This window comes from Notechis scutatus, chromosome 10 (genome assembly GCF_049901735.1).
Source record: "Notechis scutatus isolate UNSWTSFEM ecotype Mainland chromosome 10, rNotScu1.2, whole genome shotgun sequence".
NCBI classification, from domain to species: Eukaryota; Metazoa; Chordata; class Lepidosauria; order Squamata; family Elapidae; genus Notechis; species Notechis scutatus.
This window is the reverse complement of record NC_142018.1, coordinates 2,770,798-2,792,544: the sequence shown is the minus strand read 5'-3', so window position 1 is coordinate 2,792,544 and position 21,747 is coordinate 2,770,798. Positions and strand designations below refer to the sequence as shown.

The 21,747-nt window shown below is 45.4% G+C and overlaps 1 protein-coding gene across 1 annotated transcript; it reads left to right on the top strand.

Annotated features, from left to right (window-relative positions):
- The first annotated feature begins 6,931 nt into the window (after window positions 1-6,931).
- Window positions 6,932-21,627, top strand: EDA2R (ectodysplasin A2 receptor). The gene is made up of 8 exons (XM_026678576.2): window positions 6,932-7,026; window positions 10,328-10,412; window positions 12,379-12,495; window positions 13,161-13,339; window positions 14,983-15,068; window positions 16,476-16,634; window positions 18,031-18,171; window positions 20,094-21,627. The coding sequence occupies exons 2-8, from the start codon at window positions 10,365-10,367 to the stop codon at window positions 20,639-20,641; spliced, it is 1,278 nt and encodes a 425-aa protein (XP_026534361.2). The 5' UTR covers window positions 6,932-7,026; window positions 10,328-10,364; the 3' UTR covers window positions 20,642-21,627.
- Window positions 21,628-21,747: the final 120 nt, after the last annotated feature.

The window sequence follows — 21,747 nt, the reverse complement described above, 5'->3', positions numbered from 1 at the left end:
TAAAGTCGTATTTCCTGCAATCAAGTTTGGTGTGGTTAACCTTGAGTTTGTATCTATTGTGTGCTCTTGTTGTGGTTGAAGCTGAAGTATTCATTGACAGGTAGGATATTGCAATGTATGATTTTATATACTATACTTAAATCAGACTGAAGATGGAGTAGTTCTAGGTTTTCTAGGTCTAGAATTTCAAGTCTGGTGGCATAAGGTATTCTACAACAAGTAGAGGAGTGGAGAACTCTTCTTGTGAAATATTTCTGGACTTTCCCAACTGTGTTAATATCAGATATGTAATGTTGGTTCCAGACTGATGAGCTGTATTCAAGGATTGGTCTAGCAAATATGCTGATGGATAGCACATTAATTCATCCCTAAGAAATGCCTGAGGAAAAAGGCTGCATACTGGACATATTTGTGCTTTGTTCTGTCTCGGGTTAACACCAGGAGTGGGCTTCACAGGGGTTCGGGAGAGCCCCTAGCTAAGATTCTGTGCAGTTTGGAGAAGCTCCAAATCCCACTCCTGGGTGGCCCCACCCATCCCACCCTGCCCCGCCCCTCCTAGGAGTCCCCACGCAGCTCATCTTGGATGCAGGTAAGTGCACGGTGTGACGGAGGCTCGGGAAGGGCAAAAAACAGGCCTGCTGGAAGCTGAAGAAGGCTGGAAATGGGCCCGTTTCCGGCTTCCAGAGAGCCTCTGGAGCTTGGGGGGGCTGTTTTTGCTCCCCCGGAGGCTTGAGGAAACCCTCCTGGGCCCGGGGAGGACAAAAAGCCCCCGCCCCACCACCATGGTGCAGGAGGATGACTAGGCCACGCCCACCACTGCCACGCCTACCCAGCCACCTTGCAGAGAACCTGCTGCTAAAATTTTTGAAGCTCACCCCTGGTTAACACTGACACAAATGCATTTAGTTCTCCCCTACATGACACACATCTTTACGCATATTCCTTTCTAAAAAGTATTAGATGTGGGTTTTCTATTGAGCTGCTTTTGAAATTTAAACAAAAACTACAATTTGTAATTGAAAAACAGCTGCTTAAAATAACACTGCCTCATGTTCTTATCTTTTAGAACAGGGTGTCCCTTGCAACCTTCAGATCCCATGAATTTTGTCTAAAGTCTGTAATTTATTGTAGATTCCAAATTCCTTAATATCTTGTTTATATCTACTATGAATTTGAAGGTACACCCACTGATCAATTTTAAATCCTCACTCTTGTAATTCTTGTCGGGTTTTCAGTTTTCCTTGTGGGTCTAATAAATTTTTGTATTTAATCATTTTAGTTATATCCAAATTGTTAGGGTGTACTATCGCTTCCATTGGAGATAGCCAAATCGGTATTTTTAGATAAAGTTTTTACGTACTTTTTTCCAATTGGTTAATAGAGAGTCCCTGATAAGATGCCTATGGAAATATGATTGCCTGGGTTTCCCAGTTTCCTGAAAGGCATGCCATCCTTTCTGCATATCGTTGGCCTTCTAATATTAGTGTTCTTTTGTTGGTTAAATTGAGCTGCTTTTGAAATTTAAACAAAAACTACAATTTGTAATTGAAAAACAGCTGCTTAAAATAACACTGCCTCATGTTCTTATCTTTTATTTAGAAGTCTTGGTGCCTCAGATAATCGTATGCAAATAATGCTAGTGTGGTAGGAATTGAATGAAAAAGGCCACCCCTCTCGGGAGAAAGGAAGACCTGCCTCAATGTGGAAATGCAGATCAAATCAAGCATCCTAGAGATGGTTAACCAGAAAGCAGAGTTCAGACCAGAAATGTTCTTACTGGGAATTATTAATGAGAAATACAGTAAAGGAACAATATATTTAATGATACATATAATAACAGCTGCGAGATTGGTGTATGCCCAAAACTGTAAGAATGAAGATACCCCTACAGAAAGTGAAATAATAAGGGAAATATTAGTCTGTGCAGAGATGGACAGACTAACTTTAGAAATCAAAGATAAGGGTGAGACAGAGTATTATGAAGTCTGGGGTAGAAGGTATCAATGGCTGGAGTCAAGGAAAAAGAAAGAAAGGGTTGACGCTTTATAGGAATGAAAGTTAAAGTTTTGTAAACCAAAGAGAATGGAATATAATGGACAAATATGAGATAATACGAATGCATGAGTATAAAAGATGGTTGTAAATATGTACATGATTGTAGATAAATGTAGATAAATGTAAAATAGAAATAATATGCAGCTACCACTATACTAATAACATAAGGAAAAAAGGAAATTAACTGTTATGTGTATCTCTATACAATAGCTTGTATGGCCAAAATGATGGCCAAGAAAGTCGCACTGTGTTCAATTGTTTTTAATGTTTATTCCATAAAATCTATTTTTTTAAAAAACAAAAACAAATAAAGCACCCCAATTTTCTAGCTGTTGCAAAGTAGTTCCGACTTGTGCGCTTGCAAATGTCGATCAGAAGAAGGTGGACCCTGGGAAGAGCCCATGCCAAGGGAGGGGCACAGAGCAGCGTTCCTTAAAATATGGTCCCAGGATGCCCTGGGGTCTCCAAGACGCTCTTAGGAGTTTGTGAAATTATTTCAAAATCTATATTGAAAAAGAAAATAATATTAAAACACCATCAAATAACTGTGGGAAGTGGTAGCAGTAGTATGTGTCAGCAATGTATCTGTCAGCTGCCCCCTTATGCTCACTTGGACTTCACGGCTATGCAGTGACAGGCTGCCATGAACTGTGGAGAGGACGAAGGGAGGGGGAGAAGGCTTGCGGGGAAACGAAAGTAGTTACTGCCTCAAGGTCACCCAGCTGGAAGAAGGAGGGAGCCTCGTACCAAACTGTCGTTGGATTGAACATTATGAAAACATCTTGCCTAAATCTGATTGGTTACTGGAGAGGGGGGGGCAATGAGAGACAATTAAGGGAGGGAAGAGTAGATCTGGGGATTTTGGTGCACAATTCTCAGTTCTGGCTTTGCACTTATAAGGTTTTATACTTAGGCAAGAAAAACCAAATGTACAGGTACATATTAGATTAAACCTGGCTCAACAGCAATAACTGAGAGAGGGATTTTGGAGTCCAAATGGACAATATGAGCCAATAGTGCGCAGTACCGGCCAAAAAACCCAATACAATCCTAGGTTGCATTAACAGAGGGACAGAATCAAGAACAGGTGAACCAGGGGTGGAATTCAAAATTTTAAACAACCGGTTCTGTGGGCATGGCTTAGTTGGTGGGCGTAGCTTGGTGGTCGTGACTGGGTGGACATGGCTTGGTGGTCATGTTACTGGCTGGGAGTGGCCAACTCAACATCACTCACATCGAGGCATGCATCTCCGCGCCTGGCCTCTCGTGACTGTGGGGATGCTGCAACAGTTGTAACTGTGAAAAATGGTCGTAAGTCACTTTTTTCAATGGTCACTCCACACAAGCAAAGTATCAGCAAAGGAGGGGGAAAAAACCTCCAGAGAAGTCTAGTCCCGCCAAGAATGTAATAAGGGTTAATGGAGAGGCAGTTTCTGTAAGCAACCCCAGAATGTTTCCTTCCTGCCTTCCTGACAGGATTAGGCCAGTAATTTCTTCTAACAACCGGTTCTCTGAACTGCTTAGAACGTTAACAACCGGTTCTAGTGAATAGGTGCATACTGGTAGAATCCCACCCCTGACGTGAACTATTATCTATGGAGATTCTCAGTCATCCAGGTCATGACTGTCCCAAAGGTGTTTTTTCAAGAGGCAACTGGACTTCAAAGAAAAACCAGAAAGTCCAGCTGCCTCTTGAAAAAACACCTTTGGGACGTGAACTATTAGTACTGTTTGATAAAGCATTGAATTTCTATATCACATTGTTTCTTCCCCAAAGTTACCACAACTTCAACCCCCTCTATCACTTATGCTCTGTTGGTAAGAATTAGGTCCAGTACAGCTGGCCCTCTAATTCCCTCTGCTACCCTTTGGATGACAAAGTTGTCAGCTAGGCTTGTCAGGAACCTGTTCAATCTCCCACTTACTGTAGAGTCTATCTCCCAGTTGATGTCAGGGGTAGTTAAAAGTACCCCATTGCTGTTGTGGTGGCTTCCTACATAACTTAGTTAACTAGCAAAAAGTTCATCTATTTCCTCTGCTTGGTTTGTTAACACTAACTTACTGAGTGGCTTTTTGGGGGCTAACTTGTTTCTTGCCCATCTCTTGCATAAATATTAGAATAGAACAAAGCTGGAAAGGATCTTGGAGGTCTTCTAGTCCAGCCCCTTGCTCAAGCGGGAGAGCATATACCATATTAGATAAGCGACTATCTAGTCCAGGGATCACCAACCTTTTGGCCCTCAGGGACCACCAGACTCATAATTTTAAATCCCGATGACCAGAGACCCTGGGAAAATCCCCCAAAAAGTCTGCAGGAAAATTCCCCATCCCATTTTCCTACCGATTGATCATTCTTTACTTGGGATTGCAGGATACCATCTCCAGCTCCATTCTCAGCTGGAGAAAGAGAGAGACTTTTGGCTTCATGCAAGGAAAGCAGCAGAAGCAGCAGAAGTCTTTCTTTCTTTCCCCCAAACTCCACCAGAAATGAGTCTTTGTAAGACTTTTCATGCTGGCACAGCCTCTTGGAGCAGGAGGCTTTGCAGGGTCCCAAAGACTCATTTCTGGCAGAGTTTGGGGAGAGAAAGACAGACTTTGGCTGCTTTCCTTGCATGCAACCAAAAGCAGAAGAAGAAAGAAGTGGAAAGAAGCAGCCCAGTGGCCTGGCCAGGCAAGTGGGGCATGTCCTCCCCCACCTCCCTTTCCCCCCTCCCCTCACTACCTCGTGTTGTTCGCAATGCAAGCGACGCAAGCCTTGTGTTCACACGCAGCCTGGATTAATTGCTTTGGGGGGTGTTTTGGGGATGACATTTCTCTGCAGACCACCAAAATTTTCTCATGGGCCACCAGTGGTCCCCAGCCCACTGGTTGGGGACCACTGGTCTAGACTCTTCTTAAAAACATTCAGTGTTGGAGCACCACATATGACCACAACAGTTTATTCCCTTCTTTACAAAGTGGGGCACAGGGAATAGAAAGTTCCCAATTTGTACTTGTGTAATATGTAGCACTTGGAAATCTGATTGCTGATTTTGGAAGTGGCCTGTCTCTCTCCTTTACATCAGTCTGAGGAGTGGCCACACTTCAAGAGGGATTTGGAAAACCTGCAACAACTGAAGGTTTTCTCCTGATAAGAAGGATGTGCATCAAATGAAAATTTTAAGTTGAGACTTTTGTGTTTTGTGGCTCAAGGTTTTAAAATTTGGTTTCCCGAAATCCTCATGCTTTTCTTGCATTTTAATTATGGTAATTAATTTTGAGAAATCTAGGCCACTACCACAGATGAAAAAGGCCCAAAATTATGATATTAGCAGAGAGAGATATATTCAGCAATACAATAAAAACATCCAAAATACATACATAGCATCTGAGATACTTGTCCAAGTTAGCAGTACAGCTAGGGTGGTTGGTGCTTTTTTAAAAGAGAGACTGTAATGAATGTCTAAGGAGATTCTCCATTGTCCAGGTCATGGTTGCTCCAAAGGTGCTTTTTTCAAGAGGCAGCTGAGCTTTCTGGTTTTTCCCTCAACACTGTCCAACTATTTACAAAGTCTGCACTACTATTACTGTTAATCTTCTCATCACTCCTTATCACCCATCCCCTCCCACTTGTGATTGTAGGACTGTGACTTTGTTGCTTGTATTCTTATGATTTATATTGACTGTTTCCTAGTATGATTTGATTGTTGATTGTACCCTCTGACTATCATTAAGTGTTGTATATTATAATTCTTGACTCTTAACGAATGTATCTTTTCTTTTTATGTACACTGAGAGCATTTGCATCAAGACAAATTCTTTGTGTGTCCAATCACACTTGGCCAATAAAGAATTCTATTCTGTTCTGTTCTCAATAAAAATTCTATTCTATTCTGTTGTGTTCTGTTCTATTCTTATTGTACCCTGTGACTATTATTATTAAGTGTTGTACCTGATGATTCTTGACTCTTGACAAATGTAGCTTTTCCTTTATGTAGACTGAGAGCATTTGCACCAAGACAAATTCCTTGTATATCCAATTACACTTGGCCAAAAAAGAATTCTATTCTATTCTATTCTATTCTATTCTTTGAAGACGTTTCGCTTCTCATCCAAGATGCTTCTTCAGCTCTGACTGGGTAATATAAAGTATAAATCCTTCCATTCTCCACCATCCAGTCAGAGCTGAAGAAGCTTCTTGGATGAGAAGCGAAACGTCTTCAAAGAAAAACCAGAAAGTCCAGCCGCCTCTCGAAAAAAAAAAAAAGCGCCTTTGGGGCGAGTGTAGAGAGTGTTCGGGCAGTTCGGTGCTGAATTAGAAAGCAACGTTGCCTGCAATTTCAGAGCTTTGCTTTGCGTCCTTTTGCTAGGCGGTATCCAAGCAAACGCTTTGCGGAGGATTCGGTGGCGCCCGCTTGGTTCTTCTTTCCTTTCCCCCCCGAGACCTGCGTGGGGAGGCGCCAGTCCGAGGAGTCCCTGAACGGCCCGGTCTCTCCGGGAGCCCCGAGCGAGGAAGGCGAGTCCCGTTCTGGGAGACGCGCCCGGCCCAGGAGCCGCACGGCGGCTTCCACCGGGGACGCCCGGACCCTCTGCCCGGCGAAGTCTGCGGCCGAGCCGGGGCTGGAAGGGCGCTCAGAGCCCGCCTGGGATTCCACGCAGGGATGCCCGCCTTCACTCGGCCACCCACCTGGCCGGCTGGCTCCTGCGCTAGCGGAGCCGGTCCAGCCCGCCGGCCGACCCTCCGCCCCGCGGAGCCCGGACGCGAGTCCCTGGCCTTCCCCGGCGACCCCCGCCTCCCCCGAGGAGCCCGCGGAGGGGGCGTGTAAGCCGGCCCTCCCTCCTCCTTTCCCTCCCGGCTGGGCAGGGCGAGCGGCGGCGGCGGGCAAGTCCCGACACGTCCCGGGCTCCACCTCGGCTGGTGCTGGCGGGGCGAGAAGCGGAGCTGCCGCCGCGCGTTGCCTTCCCGGACCCGGAGGCGGCGGGGATCGGCCGGTGAGTGGATCGCTCTTCCTTCGTTTTTTCCGGGCTTGGTATTTTTTTTTAAATAACTTTATCCAAATATTAAACACAAAGGAAAATGGAAGTGGGAAAATAGGGGAGGAAAAAGGGAAAGGCAGCCTGGACTTCGGACTCCTTTTGCCGCAGTAGAATAAGACAGAACAACCTCAATTTTTTTACTTATACTGTAATACTGTAATTAGCCTTTTCTATAACATAAAGCCTACCTAATCAGCAAAACCCTAAATCAGAATTTCGTTTTTTTTCCACCTCAAGGACAAAGTCCAAAAGTGGTTTCCAAGTAAAAACAAAATTATTTGTGTTCTTTTGCAGCCTTTTGTCTACTGGAAATCAAAGTATCCTTCCGTTTTTGTGCATAGAATATTCTTGCTGCTGTCAGCATATATTATCGAAGTTCTAGCTTTTTTCCAAGTTGTTTATCAATTAAATCCAAAAGAAAACTCTCTGGTTTTTTAGCTTTATATACACTTTAAGAAACTTCTCTATTAAGATGTGAATCCTACTCCAATTATTTGTTTGCTTTATCGGAAGTCCGCCATAAATGGTAAAAAGTTCCTTCTTTATACATTTACATTTCCAACATTCATTTGAAGTATTTTTATACATTCTTGACCATTTGTCCACTGTTACCAACAGGTACATTATCTTATAGAAAGTTTCTTTTAAATTATAGTTAAATGTAAATTTTAAATTTTTCTTCCATGTTTTCCTATTGTTCAAACATTATATTATATCCAAAACTCTTTGCCCACTGAATCATACTAAGTTTACATACTCATTCCCCAAGTTCATTTTCAATAGCAGCAATATGTTCATTACCACACAATAGAATTTCCAATTCATTTTTACAAAATAAAATCCATATTTTTTTAATCTAATTTAAATCTTTCTTTCAATGGTAAATATGTAAACCAATGAAAAATTCAACCTTCTAATTCCAACTCCAACTCAAGATTTGAGGATAAAGTCACCATACATAATTGAAAAAGGACTCACAAGAGCTTTTGTTTATATTTATCAATATTTTCCTTATTAAAATTATAATGGACCCATTTGTAGAACTTTATTGAAATGCAAAAATAACAATATCAAACTATTAGATATTAATATAAAAATTTCATGAAAAAGTTTTTAACTTTTAAAAGGTTAATGAGAAGAGTGGCATTATTTTTGCAAATAATAAAAGACAATTGGATTCTCATCTCTGGTTCTGCATTTAATTTACTGCAAGATGTAGTTTTTGTTGCACTATATGAAGAAAATCCAGCTTCGCCTATATATGGCCTTGGAAAAAGGGATAAGTATGTATGTTGACAGCCTTCTCAGATAATTATAAATAGTCTTTTTTGATACCTCACCAAAACTCAGCAAGTGGTAGTTTCTCACTGTTGCAATGTGGAATCTGACATATGAATGACCCTCCAAATGGATCTTTTGCCAGGCATGCTTTGATTATTTGGAAAATATTAAGTTTCATGGAGTTTCACTGTAGATTTTCAAATGTGGGGCTAATTTGGAGGCCACACTGCCACAAAAACCATCGAAGACCCACAAAATCCTTACCATTTCTGCCCTTCCCTTCCGGCCATCAGGCACTCAGTTCAAAGCACTGTGGCCAAGTCCTGCATCCCACAAAGAGGGTAGCAGAGATGAAGAAGGTGGCTGCTGGACCAGGTCAGCTTTCTTTCCCCCGCCTGCTCCGGCTGCTGCCGCCATCCCCCAAGTCCTCCCATCAGCCACGACAGCCGTGTCTCCCACAAATGGGTGGCTCAGCCAGCAGCCCCCCTGTTTCCAGAGTGGCCAAGTTCCAGCTGGCCATCTGGCTGCATCTCCAGAGACTGGCCAGGCTCTGCCCCCAGCACCAAACCCAGCCCGTCCATGCCATCACCCCAGTCCCCGCTTCTGAGCCCGAAGGCTGCCGTCTGCCACCTGCGGCCGAATCGGCCACTCGGGCTCGCCATTCATTCCTCTGCTGCTTACCTGGTGGGGTTTTAATGGCATGTTATTTTCAACCTAGGCTGGCAAATCATTTCCGTTTCAGGGGCTCCTGAGAGGTCTTGGGTGAAGATCCTTGAATCGCTCTTGGGAGAAATAGACATAAGACATAAGAATTTATTTGTCATTACACTCACAAGCGGGTGCAACGAAATGAGGTGCTCTTCCACAAGTAAAACTAGACAAACACCACTAAAAAAGAAAAAGAAAAAACAACCAACCATACAATAATCTCTATACAATTTAAAAATGTAAATACCCCACTACTCTCAGCCATTTATTAATTATAATTAAATAGCGATCTAGTATTAATTATAATTAAATAGCGATCTAGTATAATAGGCACCATCTCATTCAGATTTAGTAAAGGTCAAGAGGACAGGTTCTGCCTGAATGAGCTTAATGCAGGTAACCCTGAGCTTACAACCCTTCGTTTAGTGACTGTTCAAAGTTACAACGGCACTGGGGGGAAAAAGACTTACAACCCAGTCCTCACACTTACAACCATCACATCATTTCCCCGTCATGTGGTCAAAATTTGGGTGCTTGGCCACTGTCAGGCATTTATTGCAGCTTCCCAGGGTCAAATGATCAAATGATTCCCCTTTGAAACCTTCCTGGTGGCTTCCAACAAGCAGAGTGAAGGGGGGGGAAGCCGGATTCATTCAACAGCTACACGACTCACTGAACAACTGTAGTCGTTTGCTTTAACAACCATGGGGAAAGATGTCATAAAATTGGGCGCGACTCACTTAACAACTGCCTTGCTTAATAATGCAAATTCTGATTTCAGTTGTGGTTGTAAGTCAAGGATTACCCGTGACTCAATTCTGAGGAAGGATAATTAACATATTTGTTTTTAAGTCTGCTATAAATGGTGAGCTAGTTGTCTTTTTATTTCTCATTTCTTTATTAAATTTATTTGCCACCCAACTCGCCGTCCCATGACTCTGGGTGGCTCACTTTGTCCTTGCTGTTCAGGTGTGCTTCAGTCTTGATCAGGAAGGTCCCCTTTGAGCGACAGCTGACTCTGGGCAGGTGTCCTCCCTGGTCTGTGTGGCCCAAGAGCTTTGCTGTGGCTGCTGCCTTCTGCCCAGCTCAGCTCAGCCTGAAGCCTGGGGATTTCCTGCTGCGCCCCCACCCAATTCCTCAGCAGGGCTCAGGGCCGTCTCTCTGACCCCTTATGAGGAAGTCAATCCCTGCCTTGAAACAGAAGAGATTTATTGGAGGGGAAGAAATGGGGCTTTGAGGAGAGGCTCATGTTTTCCTTCCTGCACAGTTTGCTTCCCAAGGAGCTGCGAACGGAGGGGTTTGGCATGGAGAAGGGAGCTGCCCTGCGTCTCACGCTGATCATCGCCACCCAGGTAAGAGTCCGCCCTGCGGATAGGAAAAGTCCCCGACAGAAGCTGTGGAAAGGCGGGATCTATGGGAAGCGATGCTCCCAGCGACGTTACGCTGCCAATGCCGCTGTTGGGACTTGTGTCCCCCCTGTCTGAGGCAGGCAAGGAAACCGCGGCCATTGCGTAATGATGTGTTACACCCGGGTGGCCCTGGGCTTGTCCACAGCTGCCTGGGTGAGGGTTGAGCACTGCACCTTGGCAACACCTCGGCCTACTTTGCCCCATTTTGGCCATCACCGGGCAAGGCAGAAGCACAGCAGCATTGCGAGGGTCCTGAAGCCTCGCTGTTCCATTCAACTTCAGAGAGACTCAGTGCAAATCCTGTCGAAAAGCGCACAGGTGTCGGTCAGCAAGCAGAACTGGGGCTTGAGGCCCACCTGGCTTTTCCTCAGGAGGTCACTGTACTGAAACCAGTGGCTGTTCTAATGAATCCTTTGGGTTCAGGTGCCAGTTTCTGCAGCTGCTCCCTGAACAAGGAACCTCCATTGTCTGTGAGGGTCTCTCGGGGTCTCCTTTGGCTGGTTGAGACTTTGGGCTCTCCTTCCGCCACCAGGAATCACCTGCCTTTTATTTAAAACTGATTTTAGGAGCAACTACTTTCTTCCCCCAGAAGATAGAATTATGTTGTCCCCCATTATTATCTGAAAGGACTTATCGCTTAGCATGTTATTAATTAGTCGGTAGAGATTTTTGCAGGGGATAATATGGCACAGTTTGTACAACAACCCATCCTTCCAAACTGTCGTATCCTGCCCTTAGGTCTACAAACATGGCCATGGTTTTAAGGCCTCATTGGAATCCTGCTTCAATTAGTTAGGCTTATCCCCTGATCTACAGAGGTCCAGTCTTGTTGGAAGGCAGCTTGTTCCACGGATAGATGTTCATCTGTTATGGGACCTATCCTGTTTGTAATGAATTTTTCCAGGAGTTTGAATCAGGAGCTTAAAAGGGCAATTGGGGTAGTAGCTTTCAACTCTGTCTTGTGGTTTGCCAGGTTTTAGAAGTGTGATGACCCAAAGGGGCATGGCACAAAGGCAACACAGTCAGATAATCAATAAGAGTCCCTTTATTATCCCCAACTTTGTCCCCAGTGTCCAGGTTACCTTCTGGTTGGAGAAAAACTCTCCCAGGAACAGCCTTTGACTGCAGAAAATTAAGTCCAAAACAGGGTAAACACAAACTGTAACTTAAAGTCCAAACAAGCCAAACTGAAGTAATTAGTGTAGCAGGGCAGGAGCAACAATTTCAGACTTGAAAGCATGGCAAAACTCACATGGTTGGGAAGATGCCAGGAACACAGATAAGCCACAACAACATAAGATAAAGTCACGTTTGTTCCCAGCGGTCACCGCTCTCAGCTTGCATCTCTCTTCCCAGGTGTGCCTAATGAAGGGAATCAGAGCCCTTTCCTCCCCCGTAAGCCACCCAACCTACATTGCTCTCTTATCCGTTCCTCCCTGCGTGCCCTAGGATGAAGAGGGGGTGGACCTGGGTCTTCCTCTGAATTCCCTCTCCCTTGTTCTACCTCTTCCCTGCTCTGCCCAGCTGGACACCGCTCCCAGGACACCCTTCCCCAGTTTCCTCTACAGCCAGCGAAGCCACTCCCTATCAGCTGTTCGGCTTCCTCCTCAGATTCAGCCTCCGACAGGGCATGACAAGGAGTGATATCTTGTTTTTTGAAGTCTGGTGGCAGGCAGCCATTGGAAAGTACGTCTGAGAGGAATTTACTGATCCAATTCTGTGTGCACCTCCTAGATTTTATCAGGAATCCTGGATGAACACCAGGGAAGCCTTTAAAAAAACCCTTAGAAATTCGGCTTTACTCAGTCTCTTGCGTTGTGGAAGGGTTCTTGGGGAGATGTGGTGCTCCCACTCTCTTCATGCTGGCTCTCTCATGTCATGCTGGCTCTTACGGTGTTTTTTCCACCAGGCTCTTGTGTCCCCCTCCATTGCAAACCCCGAGGAATGCCGAGAGGGCGAATACCTGGATGACCATGGCGAATGCAACCCCTGCAAGGAGTGTGGCCCTGGATTCGAACTCTCCAAGGTAATATGAAGATGTGCTTATTGTGCCTTCTCAGACGTTTGCACCCCAATGGAATCTGCATAGGAAACTCTGAGTCTAGCACAGCAGTTTATGACTGTAGACTTCAACTTTTATTTCAAATCAGGCAGGCATTTTAAAAATTAAACTGTTGCTCTGCTTTGTTCTTTTTTTTGTGCAAATTAGCATGCAAAATTGGCATGCAAACATTTTTTCTCTTACATTTTTAGTCTGTGGAATAAGCCACAATCCGGTCTTTCCATAATCTCTCCCTTCAGAAGTATATATATATTGTATTTCCCTGAAAAAAGACCATTTATCCCCCTCCCCAAATTCCTCAGCTTTAAAGCTGGTGTAGATGTTTTTATTTGCTGAAAATATAGTAAGAGTGGCAGATGGTGTTGGTGGGCTTCTTTTAGCCAAGTGAAAAGACAGCAGTGAAGACTGTGCTAGATGGATTGTCGTAATGAACGTATTTTGTGACAATTTGGATACTAAATTACCCTTCTTGGAATAGGTGGAAGATCGTCACCCCTGCAAAGTAATTCATAGCATTTCCTCTGTAAAACAGAAATCCCACCCACCCCTCTCCCTCTCCCTCTCCCTCTCTTTCTGCCGTGATTTTTCTGCATGCACAGGCAGAATTACGGGATGCGTCTCTCTTGCAGGAGTGTGGCTATGGGGAAGGGAGGGAGGCTGAGTGCACCCCATGCCAGCCCAGGAGGTTCAAGGACAGGTGGGGACCGCATGGCTGCAAGTCCTGCCTCTCCTGCTCACTGATCAACCGGGCCCAGAAGTCCAACTGCAGCACAACCTCCGATGCCACCTGTGGAGGCTGCTTCCCCGGGTAAGGAAGGCTGTCCAGCTCCACAGGGGAGCCCTTGATCAAAACAGGACCTCAAACGGCAAATGCAGAACTGGGCAGCTCTTGAGGGTCCATTTGGGGTTGTGACAGGATGCTTGAGGAAGCTATCCTGTAAAGTTACCTTTTTTAAGAGCATCATCAAGAAAATCACATCCTAGGAGGGAGAGGTGGATTGGGTTAAAGGGCTCCCAGAGTATTATACCCCTTGTGTTTGGTGTGATCATGGTTGCTGTTCACGATGGTGTCGAATTGCTCCCATTTGTATACAATCTGCCTGCAGTTGACCAAGAGAGTCCAAACTTTGGAAATCCCTTGGTGAACTTTTTTAACCTGATGAGCATCCAGCAACCAGATGTCCCAGGGGCTTTAATACAGGGGTCTTCAAACTTGACAGCTGTAAGACTTGTGGACTTCAACTCCCAGAATTCCTACTCCAATCATGTTAACACAGGAATTCTGGGAGTTGAAGTCCACAAGTCTTACAGCTGTCAAGTTTGAAGACCCTTGCTTTAATACAATAATAATAATAATAATAATAATAATAATAATAATAATAATAATAATAATAATAATAATAATAATAATAATAATAATAATAATAGCAGCAGCAGCAGCATGATCATTGCTGCAAAAGCTCCTTAGCTCATTTTCAGTAGCATATTGAGTGCCTCCTGATACAAGGGGCCTGACACAATATTGTCAATCGCTTTATATCATTTGACCATATGGTTTTCTTGGCAAACTTTTCTTGGAGTGGTTTGTCATTGTCTTTCTTCTCCTTTACACTTGAAAATGGATGCTTGGCAGTTGTCACTTTTGCCTCCAGTCTCTTGCCTCTCAGCTGGAATCATCTCCACAACTGGGAGCTCTTGCTAGGAATGGATACTCTTGGCTCTCCTGCTGGTGTTCCTTCCTCATCCCTCACAGGAACCCCCGCTGCCCAGCAGGGATTGAGGGGTTCAGAAGTGTAGCCTTAGGACTCTTCTTTCTTTCTGAGAGACTAGACTGGTTAAGGGGGACTCAAGTTCCAGTTCAGCCTCAGCAACTTCTTGAGCGACATTGAGCCAGTCACTCTCTCTCAGCCAGAACCAAATGTGTATTTGGGGGGGGAGGGGGGACAAGAGGAAAGGACTATTGCATCCTGAAAGAAAGTTGGGGGGGGGGGCGTAGATTTGAAGAATGAATAAACAAAATGGTCAGGTTTGTAGGGCAGCAACGTCAAATCAGGGAATCCATGCCATGTTCAGAAAGTGGTTAGTTCACTAGGTGGGCTGCTCATAACCCTGGTTTTGCACATGCCTCGATATCCTTGCACCAAGGAGTAACATTGGCATGATGAGGACTGGTTGAGCTCGGGAAAAGCAGATGAACGTGGGAGCAGGGATGAAGCCAATTATTCACTTATTTCCTTTGCACTGTGATTACATATTAAGAGCACTGGAAATGATTTTGGTGTATGAATCAGTCCTCAGCGCAGCAGGGGAGCAAGGAAGTAGTTTACTAAGAGTAATGGGTTTTGCAGCCTTTGGGAAGCCTCCGGTGCCCTCTGCCCATGTTCAGGTGGTAAGTAGCCCTCTGCAGCTCCTCCATATTAAACATCGGTCCATTTTTCTTCCTTTTTACAGCTTCTACAGTAAAACTCAGATTGGTGGATTCCAGGACCTTGAATGTGTGCCATGCACAAAGCAGACCCCACCTTCCGAACAACAGTGTATGTACTAACTTGGCTCCTAGGAGCTCCTTGTCCTCATTATGCTTCAGGCCTCATCCTCCTGACAAAGTTCTACACCAAGGGGTCCCCAAACTTGGCCACTTTAAGACTTGTGGACTTCAACTCCCCGAATTCCATGGCTGGCTGAGAAATTATGGGAGTTGAAATCCACAAGTCTTTAAGTTGTCAAGTTTGGAGAACCCTGTTCTACACTGCAGCAAGATTGAGGCTTGCTGAATATTTGGGTTCCCTGCCCACATAGAGGTAAAGGTGAAGGTTGCCCCTGCCCAGTTGTGTCCGATGCTCAGGGGTGGTGCTCATCTCCATTTCTTATGCAAGGGAGCCAGGGTTGTCCAAAGACACTTCTGTGGTCATGTGACCAGCAGGAGTATACCCCAAGGCTCTCAGAATATTGATAAATAGTGGTATCTATTTATCTACTCACATTTGCATGCTTTCGAACTGCTAGGTGGGCAGGAGCTGGAGCAAGGAATAGGAGCTTGCCCCATCACATGGGGCTCGGGTTTCAAACCCAGACTGTCAGCTTTCTAGCTGACAAGCTCAGCATCTTTAAGTCCTGAGCTATCACACCCCTGGCCTCCACATATGAAATTGCATGCCAGGGAAGTTTGATTCTGCAAATGGTCATTGGCATATGAGGTGGAGAGCAAATTGATAACCACTGGCTTTTATTAGTTGTGCCTCTGGATGCACGATGGGTAAATTATATGTTCTGCTTTATATTCAATAATGCCCTGCTCCTGTTAGCCTTGTGAGATATTGTGGAAACCCTGCAGAGCCTATCAGTGCTGACTCCTGATCAATAGGAAGAAAACCCAGCCAAATCTGCCTGACTTCATGGCCTATAAAACTCTTGAGACTGGGTGGCATTTTGAGATGTTGTTCCGGTCAAGAGGACTAGAAACTCTATTCCTTAAGAGGTTTTGCAATGGTGATTTCAGGTTCCAAGCACACATTTTCTGTCTGAACAGAATCTGCATTGCCCAGCTGAAAATGCTTTTATTTATTTATTTTTAATTTCCAATATATTCCAGTTCAACTGCAAGGCATGCTAGGTCTCACTTTATGCTGTCGTCTTAAGTAGGAAGGCTGGAAGGTTTTTAGCAGCTGTGCACTCACAAGAGCAAAGCAGGCCTGCCTGATCAACAAGATAGGAAGAGGGAATTTCCGCAGTTGCTAAGTACTGGGGAATTGGAACGTCCAGTTGGGCTCATAACAAAACCCATTTTGCACTTGGGAGATGGAAATGTTCCATTCTGCATTACGGAGCACACACACGTCCTGTCCAGCCACAGGCAGGTTCCTAAGTGGGATTTGTTGCCTGCCAAACAGATCAGACGGGACCCTGTTCCTTCCTGCTTTGAATGATGTTTCTGATCTTGGCAGGCCTTTCTAGAATTGGCTTAGAAGAAAGTTCCACGGATCCTGCCCAAGACCCAGCTCTGGTGGTGCTCACAAGCAGCGCCCTGGCACTCCTGGCATTGGTCCTCCTGACGGTCGCCATTCTCTACTGCCAGCAATTCTGGAAGAGCCAGTGCCAACAGGGTGAGTGGGTCCTGGATGTGGTTGCCCCTCCTTTCCCCACTCTTGCCAAGTGAAGTGGGTTTCTCTCCCACCAGGGTTTTCTCTGCCTCAGCAATATGCTTTTTAGTCTCAGACAGAGTTGTTCTGACCAAGACTTCCCGAGACCGTCATTAAGCACATGCTTAGTTAAAACAACTCTTGTTTTATTTCAACGCTGGGAAGTCTGTGCACTCCCAGCCTGTAATGAGTCCCAAACAGTCCCTCGAGATAAGCACCCACCTTTCTCTCCTTTGAATAGCTGCCAACAACTAGAGTGCCAAATGAATTATAAAAAAACAACTGAAGTTCAAAGTCCACACAGAGCTTCAAGGATTAATCGAAACAAAGCGAACGACTTTGCTTCCTGCAAAGGTTGCTCTACCTTTGCCTGTCCTTTATACTTTAGGGGAGGGGCAGTCACCTCCAAGCCTTACTCCCGAGTTGCCCCTTTTGTTTCATCTGCTCTTGCCTCCTAGCAGCTCTGCGCACACGTGCACTGGGAACAGGCTCCCCTGGGTCCTCTGTCTCGCTGCTGCCAGACTCCGGAGGCTCTGGAGTCAGCACCCCACTCCCCAATGGTCCTGGCCCCATCTCTGCATTGGACGCAGGACCCTCGTCCGAGTCTTCCCCAGATTCCCAGACTGGTCCCCATTCTTCCCCACTGTCCGATTCCACTGCTGTCTACACAGGCTGCCGGCGAACCACAACGAGAGTAAGGAAGATGACGTGAGGGAAATATGCATGGATGTTACCAAGGCAAAAGGGGCAGAAATGCATTTTTAAATCCTGAGAAATGAGATAATATTCGGAAGCAGTTCAGGCAAATGGTTCACTGGAATATAACAAGAGGGTAGGAGATACCACATCAAACAGACTGGCAGATTCCTGACAAGCAGTCTCTACAAAACTCTGGTCTACTAATTTTGCAAATCTCATACAGGTAGTGCTCAACTTTCACCATTCGCTTAGTGACCGTTCAAAATTACAGTGGCACTGAACCATCCTCAGGCTGGTGCACTGGCACGAAGCTAGGGTACTTACATGTATGGCATTCAGCTTTGTTCGGGTATTTTCCCACGTCATTATAGTTGTGCTTTTAAAGTTGTAGCAATGTTTCGGCAGAATCTCATCTGCCATCATCAGGCTTCTGTACTGATACTGTATTGATTCTGCGAAAACTTAAGAAAACACACACACACACACACACAGTATATGCATTCAGTGGACAGATTAAAACTATGAGCACATTCATAAAACGTGATTCAATTATGAACAATCCCCAAAAGCTCTCCAGCATATGAGCCTTCCCTCATTGTGGAGACTGTCTTGCAAGGTGTGTAAACTCCTGTTTCTTCTTTTTCTATGCATGTTCCTAAAGTGTTTTTGAGAAGTCAGAATGTCTCTGGGCAGAGAGTGACATTTCAGACATCTGCTGGGCCAGCTGGTTTCCACGACCTGCCGCCAGATGCTTGCTCCTTGGACCTCAGGAACTTCAGGTCTCTCTACAGACCCCCAGAAGGTGAATTTCTCCCGTGGGTTTCATCGAGTAACCAAGATGGAGCCTGTGTCCATGTGTCCATTTAGAGCCTCTTTCTTATCTGATTACTGTGCTCTGAGCTGGAGATGTACAAAATAGCCCCAGTGAACCTTGAAGAGAAGTTCTGCGAGGCTCAAGAATGAGTCCTCCAGTGCTTTGCATAGAAGGTTGATGTTCCTTCACTTGTTGGAAGAGAGGCACATGCACATGTTCAGAAGGCACTTCCCGTGCTTGGAATTCAAATGTTAATTACATAATGCAGGGTGGTAGTGGTGGTTTAAATGCTTTGATCAGCAAAAGAGGTTCAAAACAGTCATTTGCCCAGTTGGGATGGAAGACAAGACAAGTATATTCACACTTCGTGTGTAGAATATTTTGTCTTTTATGATTCAGCTTAATTAAGGTGTAAACATAATTCGCTCTTCTTAAAATTATACATAACGGGCAGTCCTCAACTTAAAAACAGTTCATTTACTGACTGTTTGATGCACTGAAAATAGTGATTTATGACCATTTTTCAAATGACCTTTGTGGCATCTCCGTGTATTTATGATGGTTGCAGAGTCCTGGAGTGGGGGGGCATTTTGTGACCTTCTGACAAGAAAAGTCAATGTGGAAGCCAAATTCACTTCACAGCTAGGTGACTAACTTATCCGCTACAGTGATTCACTCAACAACTGTGGCAAGAAAGGTCATAAAATGGAGCGAAACGTAGTTAACAAATGTCTCATTTAATAACAGAAATGTTGGGCTCAATTGTGCTCGTAAGTCGAAGATTACCTGTATTATGTCAGCGTTCCAGGAAACCTCCACTCCAACCAATAACTCCGAGACAGGCATCTTCTCAAAAGTTCTGTTTTATTTGGATAGTAAACTGACATATCTGGGGAATCCCGAATCTGAAAGTTCCGGGCTTCCTTGCAATAAGTAAAGACTACAAATCCACCCCCTGCACCCTTCATTGCATCACATGCCCCAATCACTATCCCTCCCAATTTGAGACGTCCCCTCACCCAGGTGTAGAAATAGCATGACCTTGACTTAGAAGAAGAACGCTATTATGTCTAACCACATACGCTCCAAGAAATCCCCCCCCCCCATTTTCCCAGGCTCAAGAATGTGGCAGTGTGGAAGCATCTGGTCTCAATATGGCTTCCAAAGCTGACATGTTACTTGTTAAGGACGAACAAAGGGTTCAACGCTGGTGGGGAACGATGGGCCTCCTGAGGGTTCTCCAGCCTCCTCAGATCTTTGGAGGTTTCTCCCCCTGTTTCAGATCTGCCTTCGACTCTCGCCTGGCCTCCTGGGAGCCTCTTGGGTGGAACTGGGTCCTTCTGGCCCCGAGAGAGGAAGGGGCCCAGCAGGAGGATGTTCAGGTGGGCTTCTGGCCCAGTGACATTTTGGTCAGAGGAAAAGGGGGGGTTTCCTCCTCCTGTGGGGAGTTTATTTATTTATAATGACATTTATTTGCCGCCCATCTCGTATCCAGCGACACTGAGTGGCTTGCCACAGGGGGCCTTGCCATATCAACGACAAAGGCTGCGAAATAAAAATGAAGAAGTTGTTGATTTCAGGCTGCCTGCCCAATACATTTGTGATTTTATTTTCCATTATATATTTTTTTATCAATTTCAATGTTCAATTGAAATTGTTCTTTTCCAAAACAATTTTTTTGCAGGTTTAGAGCTGTGCAGCATTTGGAAGGTGAAGGCAAAAGAGATGCTGAGGGTGGGGGAGGGGAAAACTGCGCCATCATTCCAGGAAAGATGCGGCTGCCTGTTTGCTTTCAAATCCAGAGGGCTGACTGGCTGTCCTGTGTGGCTGTTGGTCTTCCCTTTCCCTCAGTTGGGCAAGCAGCTGTAGGACTTCCCATGTTCACCTTAACTGGCTTTTCCTGTTTTCAGGCCCTGCCGGAGCTCTTCAGTTTATCCCAGGAGCGGATGTTTCTGGATCCCGCCTCCCGCATCCACAGCCTGATACAGATTGGTCCAAGCTGGTGACTGTCACTTCCAAGACCCCCACAGCCAGGAGCCCCTTGGAGATGCAGCCCCTGATGGGGACTTCTGGGCTCCACAGCTGCTCCTTCCACGGGGGCTTTTCCGAGAGCAGCGAGGACCACAGCAGAGGTCCTGATGGCCTGGCCCAGCCCGCCTCCTGCGCCAGGGAATCTCAGCATTGCTGGCCTCATGCCCCAGTGGAATGCACTGAGATGGATCTGCAGGACTTCTCCGCCTGGGCCGGGAAGGGGGCGGCCAAGACAGGAGCACCAGGCAAGCAGGAGCCGCCACCAGAAGTGCTGCTTCCGTGGTCTGCCTGCCCAGCAGCCCAGGCTGGGCTCTCTCTGGAAGTGGCTTCAGTCTTGTGCTCCTCCTTCCAAAACCAGACCCTTGAAACGGGGGAGCCCCTGCGAAGTTCCTCCAGCAATGTTTCCCTGGAGCAGCCGCCATTTTGAATATTTACAGTTTTACTCTCTCCCCTCTTTTGTACACTTCAGCTATTGCCATTCTTCACCCGGATGTTGTGGCTATTGGCAACATTGGTCGAGCTAAAGAGACCCCCTCCCGCCTTCCAGGGGGGATTCCGTGGCGTTGTCTTTCTTTCATGCCATCCAGCCGCACCGCAAACTGAAGAGGTTGGCCCATCTCCAATGATGGATCCCAAAGGCTGGCACTAAGCCAGACGTCAAGGTTACGAAGGTTTTATTGACTTCCAGGCCAGTTTTGGAAGAAAGTTCTGCAGAAGGTTTAGCATTTTGGTGCGCTTTTTTTTTTTTTGCGTTATGACTAATTTATTGGGATTTCCGCCCATAACGTCCAACTCTAGGATGTTTTCTACTCATCCATGAGAAAACTTGTAGCAGCCGAACAAGCCCATCCAGGTCTGCTGGGAGTCGAGTGACTTCAACTGAGTGAGACACTACCTGGTCTCCTTGTCCCTTAGAGTAAAATCTTCAAGAGAGGGCAAAAGGAGTTTACTTGCAGATTGGGGGAGAAAGGAAGTCCAAGAGAGACCTAGACTATCTATCACATGTCTGCTTGATTTCTCCATGAAATTCGCCTTCTGATCAGCTGTGCTAGAAGGTTGTCTTCTGGTTTCTCCCATTTGTTACCATTTGGCTGCTTGAAGTGTGTTTCTCCACCTCACAATGGAGTTACCGTACAGTACTTGAAAACCCTGGAGCTTAAGTAGGTTTCTTTGTTGATTGTTGAAAATGTGGTTTATTTTCAGGGCATGGCGGGAAGTTACAATACTCCAATGATCCCTGAAAAATTATCTTACATTGCTGTGGGTTCGAGATGTCCTTTTTCCTCGGGACACTTACAATAATTTCAACATGGCTGTTTTCAAAGTATGCCTTGATCAGTCTGAGCTTCTGAGCTCTTCAGCAAATGTAAAATACTGCCTCTTTCATCTTTAATGGACATTTTCAGGAAAGAGCTCTCTGACCATGCTTTTTTATTTCCTCTTTGAGCAGAATTGTAGCAGAAATGAAATTGATTTTTTAAATCACAAAAATGCTAGCAGAGGAAGGCCTTTGCAGATTAGGCCCATTTTTTA